A 10,090-nucleotide genomic window follows, 5' to 3' on the forward strand; every position below is an offset into this window, starting at 1 on the left:
TGCGTACAAGCTCTGGTGTCATCTGGATGGAAAACACCACTTAGGGAAGGGAGTGGGGGGAGGAGGGAAGTCCAAAAAGGGAAAAACAAGCCTCTCATAAGCCCCTCCCACATCCTTCCCTGACTCCCAGGCCTCTGAAGCAACTGAAATGCAGAACATTTGAGCTGGAAGAAACCTTATTTTTAGATGAGGAAACCAAGGCCCAGAGGTCCAGTGAGTTGCTCATGGTCTATGTCCATGAGCTCTATGTCCCCAGGTGCCCATGAGTCAATACTTCGCAGACCTCAGTCTCACACACCAACTTACTCAGCCCTCAGTCAGGTCGGCCTTGGGCACCCTGAAAACAAGTGGCCTTTAGCCTCTGAGCTAAGAAGGCAGAAACAGCTCCTTGCAGAAGGCTGACTGGGAGGGGGTCCTTGTCTACTGGATGATCCCATGGTTAGTCCTTAACAAAATTATAGGAAAGTCAAAGGAAGACAGACTGCCGATTCCCACCAGCTAAGTGGGAACAGCCTTGCGCCTTGCTGACTTGCAGGCAGGCACCGGAACAGCGCCACAGACATGCCTCAGACAGGGCAGCTGGGCACGTGTGGCCCCAGATACCCAAGTCCAAACAGAAGGCCAGGCCACCCCATCAGCCACCACCGCCCCCACCAGCCAGACCCTGGGAGTTTATGAAATGCAACCGGTGTTACATCCAGCTTACGGCTTTCCTGATATGAAGATACTACAGGTCCTGCGGCACCTGAGTGGCTCAGTCAGTTAAGCGTCTGCCTTCGATCTCAAGATCCTAAGATTGAGCCCCACATCAGGCTCTGTGCTCAGTGCAGACTCTGCTTGTCCCTCTCACTCTCCCCCTGCCCGCTCGCTCTCTGTCAAATCAATAAAATCTTAAAAAAAAAAAAACTAAAGGTCCTTTCTTTTTCTAAAGATATTGATGTATTTATTTATTTGAAAGAGAGAGAGGGCAAGAGCAAGCAGGGGGACAGAGAGGGACAAGCAGACTCTGCATGAGCACGGAGCCTGATGTGTGGCTTCATCTCAAGACCCTGAGACCATGACCTGAGCTGAAAGCAAGAGTTGGTCACTTAAGGGACTGAGCCACCCCAGCGTCCCCTAAAGGTCCTTTCTAAGCTTGCATCAGCCATCATCACTCTTCCTCCAGGGGGAAGAAACACTGTTGAGAATGGAGACACCAGAGGACTTTCGGGCTCAGCCTCCTGCTCAACAGGCACCTGCTGCCAGATATGGAAACAAAAAAAAAAAAAGAGCTTCAAACCAACTGTCAGGGAGCCTGGGTAAGGAGCCCCAGCCTGGCCACCAGCCGGGCAGATGGCTTTGCAGCCTTCCTCTGCTGCTTCAACTATACAGAGGAAGGATGTACTGGCCTTGGGGTCCTTCACACTCTACCTTGTGAGATACCAGGGACACAGGAGAAGGTGACTGAGTCCCTGGATAAGGCTTGGGCATTGTCCTCCAGCTGCTCAGAGCTTAAGCGACTCCCTTCTGCCCGTAAAAAGGCCAAGAAAGTGATGAAAAGGGGGACAGAGATTGAGAGAGTGACAGAGCAGGAAGTCAGCAGCCACACCCTAGGGGTCTGGAAGGGGTCTCTGCTGGGGCGGTGTTGAGGTTGACAAAAAGAAACCTCAGGGCAGTCCCCCACATGTAACTCCCTCCCAGAGATCTCTGTGGCCAGGGTTTCTTCTTTAGGGTGTGCATGTAGAGGCAGGGTTGGGGAAGGGAGCCGCCTGGGTTCCAGGCCGAGGCTTGGCACCAGCAGGTCGCTCTTACCCCTCCCGGGGGGGAAAGAAGTCCCTCTGAGTGGGGCCACTTGACGAGAGGTGGATGGAATGTGGTGACACGGCCGGCAGATGCAGGACTTATAAGGGCTGAACAAGGACACAGGGAAAAAGAGCAAGCAGATACAGCCAGACAGTGGATGGGAATTGAGACACAGGCTCCCAGAAAACCAGTGCTTCCCATGCTCCCTCCAAAGAGCTCTGGGCCGCTCAGCTCCGGGGCTAGGACACCGCCCAGCTTCCCTACACCTAGGACACCTTCGATGCCGTGAAGGACCAGGCTTCAGATGTGTTCTATAGCATTATGCCTGCCCCTGCTAATTACAGCTCCAAATCACAGGGTTTGGCTCTCAGACCCTCCCTGGGCCGCACTTTGTGGTTCCCAGGTCTTTCATACCTACCATCTGGCATAGGAACAGGACAGTCCCTGGGTGGAACAGGCAGAACAGTCAGGCCATTTCACAGATGAAGAACCAGCTCGGGGATGAGCTGCTAGACCAGCCGGGGGCAGAGGTGGAGTAAAACCCAAGTCATCTGGGAAGCTGAGCACTTGCCCTACAACCTGCCATGTGTCTTAGAGTCCAGACTGTGTATGTATGGGCTCAGGGAAACCAAGCTGGGGTGGTAAGAAATTCTCTAAAGGTTGGGGCAGGACCAGGTACCAATAGAGTCTTAAATAATAAGGCTTCTGACCTCGGGCTACAAGCCACTTCTAGCCCCAGGAACAGAAGGCACAACATCTCAGGGACAGACCTGGTCACAAAGCCTGTTGTGAGTACAGCCTACATCTCATTTACAGGAAAGCAGACCAAACCACCTGAACTGCCCGGCGCAGACTCAGTGCGCCAGGGGACTGTTTTCCATTTGGTTCTAGACACGGCCAGGAGCCAAGGCTTTCCGAGGCAACTCAAGTGGCAGGGTCACAGGGTCCCCAGCACAGAGGATCGTGAGGGCAGGCTTCCTTCCATCCTGTGCCACCCGCCTCCCCCATCCCTCCTGAGCCTGTGTGGTCAGCCAACACAGATCTATTGCTCGTTCCTGTCCCTGGCAAGAGTCGCAGCTGTCACCACTGCCATGCACCAAAGTGTATTCCCGGGAGAACCTTATATCCCTCCCCCAGCTCCAAAATCAGTACCTCCAACCCTTAAACCCTTAAACCACTTGACGTTATTTCACTGTGAACTCAGAGTACCAAGCCTACCACACCTGCCCACTACCTGAAGGAAGCAGATGAAGCCTGGTAAGAGGGGGTTCCTAACACAACGCTTCTGTTGGGAGGGATCTCTGTTTGGGAACGGAAGCTGCTTCAAGGGTCTGCATTTTGGATTGCAGCTCCCGGGTCACACACATCCTTAGCAGTGCCTGGATATAGCCACCACCACACATTAAGAATGAGGGCCAGTCTGGGCAGAAGTTCTTCCAAGTCTTCCTTTCAACAAATGTTCTCAAAAAAGGGTCCAGGTCCTATTCCAGTCACCTCTCCTGACACCCCCTCTACCAGTAAAAGCCCAAGACCCATTTGGGAAGGGAGAGGGTGGCTAATCACAAAAGGGAGCTAGGTACTCCAGACACTCATCCCACAGCCTTGTCTAAGTCAGGCCCTACCCTTTCTTCCTGGGAGTCCCAGGCCTGTTCCGAACTATACAGGCAGCCTTGATGACTTGTGACAGCCAAGAGCCTCTGCTCAGTGGGCCATAAACGACTAAAGGCCATGGCAGACAGGCCTAGACAGACCCGCCCATACCCACAGCCCCTGCTATCCTCCAGAGGCCCCCAGCACAGACGAATCCACCAGCAGACTCTTCAGGAAGGTCTGATTCTTCTGTCAGCCGTGGCACATCTCAGAGATATCCACATTTTTTCCATCCAAGGATACAATAGGGGAAGCAGCAGAAAGAGGGAGGCCATGCTGTCCCTGGGCAGGGAGTAAATGGGATTCCAGCACACAGAGCTTTGTGGGGTATCTATAGTTCCCACCTCACAGCAACACAGTTTCTAAAGTATAGGGATGGGCTCTGCCCCCCTGCCTCATGGCTTTGCCAGAGGTGTGAGGGGACGCCTCTGAGGCAGCCATGGTCAGGGGACAGCAGAGAAACGAACAAGTTACCAGATGTCACTGCCACCCAAAACCAACAGCTCAGCCGAGTCTGAGGGCCATGGACCAGGAGCCCAGCCCTCAGGGCAGGTAGGATGGACTCCTCTTGCTCTCAGGACTGTCTGGAGGCCCAGCAGGATAAGTGAGTGGAGAACACAAGAGCAAAAAGCAAGGCATCCCACACTTCATGTCTGGACTCCACTTTGAGTACTCCTCAGCCCCTCTCTGGAGATGGGGATGAGAAGAAATCAGAAGGTCCAAATGCTGAATGGGATTGAGAAGCTGGTTCTTATTGGGATAAGCTAGACAGGCTGCCCATGTGCAGGAAGAGATAAGGTGCCCCAACAGAATGATGCCCGCCTCCTCCCCCACAAAATGACAGGCAGTCACTTTAGAGTGGGTACCATTTCTTTAGTTAAGATGCCCAAAGCAGCAGGGTACCAAGGTGGGCTGGGGGCAGGGGTAGGAGTGGGAATGAAAGCAGTAAGCCCCAGGACAGGCAACAAGGGGGTGTACTACCTGTGGAGGCTGAATAATAAAACAGGCTTGGTCTGCTTTTATCATCCCGTGATAGCAATTCTCAACAATACCTGTGATAAAAGGCTCCTCCCCCAAGGGCTGCCAGCTCCCATCACCCAGTCCTTGGATGCCCGAGCCCAACGGGAACTAGCCTGCAGCAACATCACCCAAAGCTCGGGCCTCAAAAACTTTAGTTGCAGGACTTTACTCCCCACGCCCCCAACCCTCACCAAAAACCCTAATGTAAAACGGAGCAGCAGGTATAGCATGTGGTTAAGGGCAAATTCTGGGTTCAAATCCCAAATTATCTACTTACTAGCTACATGATAGCTTTAAAAGATGTTATTTAATTGAGAGAACGCACGCACGCATATGCACACACAAGCTGGGGGCGGGGGGCAGGGAGCAGAGGGAGAAGGAGAGAATCCTGAGCTGACTCCATGCCAAGCACGGAGGCTGACATGGCACTTGATCTGAGGACCCTGAGATCATGACCTGAGCTGGACACCCAGCCAACTGAGCCACGCAGGGCCCCTACATCAAAGTTATTTAAACTTTTGGTCTCAGATTCCTCATTCATAACGTGGTGATGACAATAAAGTAAGCAATTCACAGTACTGTTGTAAAAGTTCAAGGAGGTAAAATGGTCAGGTACTTAGAATAATGCCCTGCACGAATGCTGGGCATGCCCACTAATATCAGGACAGCCTGTCTATTAGGCTATTTGAGCAGAGAGGTCACATCCACAACAACCCCAGCCTATAGCAGATGCCTGAGCCTACCTGCCGGGGCTCTGTCTCCAGGTAAATGCCCAGAACAGAGGCCTGCCTTCACTCATACAAACAAACAAATAATAAAAAGCTTACAGATAGAGCACCAAGATGTCCCGGATTCTGTCAAAGGTTTTTGATGGCAGAGAAAAAGGGAAGTGGCTGAGTCACATGCTGGACCCCAGAATTCCTTCACCTTCATCTAGAGTGCTAACCCTGGCCCATCCTGCCAGGGACGTGGCTGGCTCCTCAGAGACCTCTAGAGGACACACGAAAGACCCAGGGGTGCCAGGTCTGCAAGCAGCCACACTGGCCCGGATCCATTGGATGCAACAGACCAGCAAAGATGGGAGTGGGAGGACAGGAGAGGCCAAGACCCTCAGGTCAAGCTGTAGCTTCTTTGGCAGCCTTTCTACAGTTTACCATTAGGCTGGCAAAAAAAACTTCTTTAACTCTTAGAAAATTGAACTCCTACCACCCCAAGATTCCAAATACTACGCTCCCTTCAGCTCTGCCGCCCCCCATGCAGTGAATACTCTAACTTAGTTTCATCATGTATTATGAAAGTCTCCTTTTTCAAAATAGAATGCTTTCAAACCACATGTACCCCTCCCCAGAAACACTGTAACTCTCTAGCCAGCCCTAAAGAATCAGTAAGGCATGCTTGGGTCTGGGGTTCCAAAGCATCAGAGGCAAGCCTGCCCTGTGCTACAGTCTCACAGTACTTTCTGGAGCTCCCAGCACCAGCCATGACCCATCTGGGTTAAGGCATAGCCTCTAGATCGAAAGGGACACTTTGCTCTTCCCCTGCAGACCTTCTCCTTAATTCATTGCCATCCTCCTTAGCTTTCAAGTGGTACCATAGCTTCTAACACATCTTCTTTCCAAGTGGCAGAAAATGCCCATTTCCCCCAAGCCCTGCGTGATCTTGGACTCTTCATAATGTAGCCCCCAGGACGGCTGCAGCCTAGCAAACTCCAGGTACTCCTGCGGTTCCACAATCCACCTCTCCCTCTGACATCTACTACGCGCTCTTCTTGGAACACTTTCTGACCAGCACAGGCTTCCCAACCTCCTAACCTGGCCACATCTCAGGAAGGGCTGATCTCTACCTTCTCAGGGGCACCACGGCATCACTTGCTGATATCGCCTTATTTTACCTACCGTTGCATTTAACCTCCCGTCCCCTCCTCCTTCTTACCTTCTAGTCTGTGACCTTGAACCTGTAATCCTGCTCGCTGGGCCAGTAAAGGAACCTAATGCCTGTGATAGGAATAAAGCCCCCAGCCATAAGGTGGTCGAGCAGGGGAAGTCAAGGCTACACAAAGGAGCAGCCCTACTGATACCCCCTTCTGGAACCAGGACAACACACCCCTTTCTCCAGCCACCTAACACCTTTAGGAATTGAGGTCTTCTGGTGGGCAAGAAGGATTCCTTGGTTTTCCAGGTTTGCTTTACCTAATCTCCGAGAGCCAGCCTGGCTCAGCCATGAGAGTAAACTACCCCAGCTAACAGAGATTCCCCAGATGGTGGCTCCTGGGGGATGCAGAAATGACTGCCTAGGGGGCAGCTAAGCTAAAGGGAAGGAATTCAGTTCCAGCTCAAACCACCAATTCGACAAGGAACCTCAGCAGAAGAGCTCTTGGCCCAGAAGTCTAATGAGGAGAGGGGGCTCATCCTTGCACTTACCTGACCAGAGCAGACACCGGAATCCAGGAGATTCCCAGAACTTTAATTTTAGAACTCTGTTACACACAGGCCTGTGCCCCTCCATCAGCACCAGGTGCGCTGATTCCCTTAACCACTACGGTGTTGTCACCCACCTCTGCCCCCAAGGAGGAGTCACAGGGATTCCACTTCTTGAAGATTCTGCCTTCTCTCTCAGAAAAAGCACTTAGAAAAAAGTGGCCAATACTTCACATGCTTTCTCTAAGAATTTAGCTTGACCACAAGGTTCACCCATCCCACTTCAAAGGGGTAGGTCTGAGGGTCAGCCCAGCCTCTTGGGTGAACTCCCTGCTGAAGTCAACCATCTAGCACTAGTGGCCTTCTGGGTCTTGGCCCAGCTTCACAGGAGGCCAAGCAGAGATCCCATACACACCAGCAACCCTGTCACTCTCCCCTCAACTCTCAGGGGAGATTCTGAACAACCAGGTACAGTTAGGATGGAGTTAAGGTTCCCACCAGTGCCATGGCCTGTCAGCATGTCAAGGTCCGAGGAGGACAAGGCCTTCAGGAGCCAACCCCCATCCCTTGCACTGGAGCCCACACAACCCCAGCAGACAAATGTCAGGCCCTCCCTTGTCATCCTTCTGTGTGAAGTTATATATTCCCCACCCCTTCCCCCCAAAAAGTGAGATCTAGACCTAGATTCTCAAGATGCCATGCCATTGGTGGACTCGGACTAGCAGCAACCCTCTGAATTACTAAGAGTGGGTGCCGGTGGTGTGACCCTCCCACCATCCCTCCCACAGTGAGGAGCCCAGCCCAGCACTGGGCCACCGCCGCCATTCTGCACCAAACCTATGGCACGGCCCGCCAGCACCACGGCCACAGCACTGGAGGGAGGCAGCAGCACCAGCCCCCATCAGGGGCTCTGCGGTTTCTACCCCCAGACCAAGGGGAAAGGAGCTCAGGGTGGATAAATGGCCCTTGGTTTCCTGGGCAAGGGCTTTCCAGGGCGCGGCAGGAAGGGTCTCTCAGCCCTGGAGTGACACAGCTTGCCAGAGGCCCTTGGAAACAGCTGCAAAGCCTGCCCCTTCCACACCACTTTTTGTCTCAGCCGGCCCAGGTCCTGGTCTCCATTCGCTGCCCGTAGCTCTCAGGCTTATATCCACCACCTCAGACCCCACCCCACCCCACCCCCCGCCCACAAACACCCTCCCCGATTTGGCCATCCCATTAACCACCCAGCTATTGCTGATTCCACGAAGCCGCCTCACAAGCCCTCCTCTTAGCACATGTCTGGTAGTCAAGGTAATGTCGCCTCTCCTTGCAGAATCCCACCCAGGCCAGCTCTGGGGTTCCGGATTGCCTGCCTGGATTGCCTACCGAAGGGAGGAGAACCGGGAAAGAAGTATCTTCAGGCATCTCTTTCTCAACTCTCACTAACCACCCGCCGACCTCTTTGCCAAAGCCCAAGTTCTGGGGCTGCAAGGAAAGTCCGTCCACCCCCCGTGACTACAGCTCAGTTGTAGTGAACCAAAGCGCGGGGCGGCCGGCCCGGGCCTCCAAGGTCACGGGGAGGGGTCAGGGTGGAAAGTGTAAGGCAGTGAGGGTGCCGCCCGCCCGCGGTCCTAATCCCGTTTACTTGCTTCCAGCGGAGGCGGGAGTCCCGGCCATACCGGAGGAGCGCCTCGGAAGGCTGTAGCGGGCCGGCCCGAGAGTGGAGAACGAGGGACGCGCGGGCAGCGGGCGTGGGGCAGGCACCGCGCCGCTCGCCCACCACGGGACGCACGGACGGCGGGCGGCGCGCGGCCCGCCCCGAGCCCGGGAGGGCGGGGAGACAATGCCCGCCCGGCGGGGCAGTCCAGGCCGCGCGCCCCCGCCCGCCGGACACGGGCTGCTCCTCCCTGGCCGAAGGGCAGCGGCGGGAAGGCGCCCGGAGCGCTTGCCAGACCGGCCCCGCGCGGCGCGGGAGGCCCAGCGCGCCCTCTCCCCCGCCCACCTCCGCGTGCACTTCACCCCAAGTCCCGGGGCCGCAGACCCACCTCCTCCTCCAGAGTGCCGCCGGAGCCCGTGCCGGTGCCGGTGCCGGTGCTGTGCTCGCCGTCCGGCTTCAGGTTGCTCATGGTGCGGGGGGTGAGGTGGGGGTGGCGAGGGGAAGGGAACGCTGAGGGCGAGCACGACGCCCGGCCCCGGCGAGGAGGTGGGAAGGGGCGCGGTGAGCGGTGCGCTCCGGGAGTGCGGGGCGGGGTGGCGGTGGGGGGCGCGCGGGGCGGTGAGAGGGGCAGCCGCCGCGTCGGGCTGGGGTCACATCAAGTTTGGCGGGTGCGGGAGGTGGGGAGGGGGTGCGGCGGAGGAGGCACTCGGAACCGGAGCCGAGCCCGAGCGGCCGCCGCCTCCGCCTTTTCACTGCGACCGGCGAGTGCGCCCGCGGCGGCGGCGGCGGCGGCGGCGGCGGCGGCGGGGGGCGGGCGCCGGGGTAGGGGGCGGGCGCCGGGCGGTGGCGGGGGGCGGGGGCCGGAACCGGCCTCAGCTGGGGCCCGGCCAGCCCCCTCCCCCGCCCTCCTCGCGGTCTCCGGGGGAACGCGCAGCCAATCCTCGCCGCCCACTGAGGGCTCGCCCTGGCCGGGGCTGCAGCGCGCCAGCCTCCGGCAGGGCTTTTCCCCTCGCCCTCGTCGTCTCTCACCCTCTCTTTCCTTTCCCCTTACCCTACAGTACGACAAGTTTTTAAACTTTGATGAACTCGCACAGTGAACTTTCTTAAAGGGTCCGCGCGCTCCGTGCTGTCCCAGCCCGCGGGAGGTGGAGCTGCGTGCCAGGCACCCGCGCTCGCTAGTCCCCAGCCATCCGTGGCCCGCCGGCCCCACGCGAGCGGCGCCCGAAGTGAGGCTCCTGGGTCGTCGGCTTCGGAGGAAAAGCTACCCTCGTACCCTGATTGGGGGTTACAGAGTGTCCCGCGCACTCACTTCACCCCCAAATCCAGCCTCTCAGTCCCCGGCCATGCTCCTGCCTTCCCCGAGCGCAGGACTGTTGGGGGTCGTCTTCTGAGGGTGATGGCGGTCGGGAGCCCGACACCTGGGGTTTGGCCCTAACTGGCCGCTGTTTTGCTGCGTGACCTTGAGGAAATCACTTCCCCTCTCTGGCGTCAGGCTTCCCAGCCCAGAGGGTGGGACTTAGATCTCAAACTCCCTTCCCGCTCCTAGTCACTGAATAAGGACTCTGGGCGGGGAGACAAGTCTTTG

At 56.5% G+C, this 10,090-nt stretch overlaps 1 protein-coding gene across 4 annotated transcripts in view; it reads right to left on the reverse strand.

The window, feature by feature from the left end:
* The window catches only part of RBPMS2 (RNA binding protein, mRNA processing factor 2), a 40,872-nt gene extending 31,016 nt beyond the window's left edge, over nt 1-9,856 (reverse strand). Inside the window, exon 1 of one of the 4 annotated variants that reach the window (XM_047736664.1) lies at nt 8,894-9,856. In XM_047736664.1, the coding sequence (XP_047592620.1) occupies nt 8,894-8,974 (81 nt within the window). In that variant the 5' untranslated portion in view covers nt 8,975-9,856. The remainder of the gene's footprint in view (nt 1-8,893) is intronic. The other 3 variants (XM_047736666.1, XM_047736665.1, XM_047736667.1) reach the window with 3 other exon arrangements.
* Nucleotides 9,857-10,090: the final 234 nt, after the last annotated feature.

This window comes from Lutra lutra, chromosome 7, assembly GCF_902655055.1.
Source record: "Lutra lutra chromosome 7, mLutLut1.2, whole genome shotgun sequence".
NCBI lineage: Eukaryota > Metazoa > Chordata > Mammalia > Carnivora > Mustelidae > Lutra > Lutra lutra.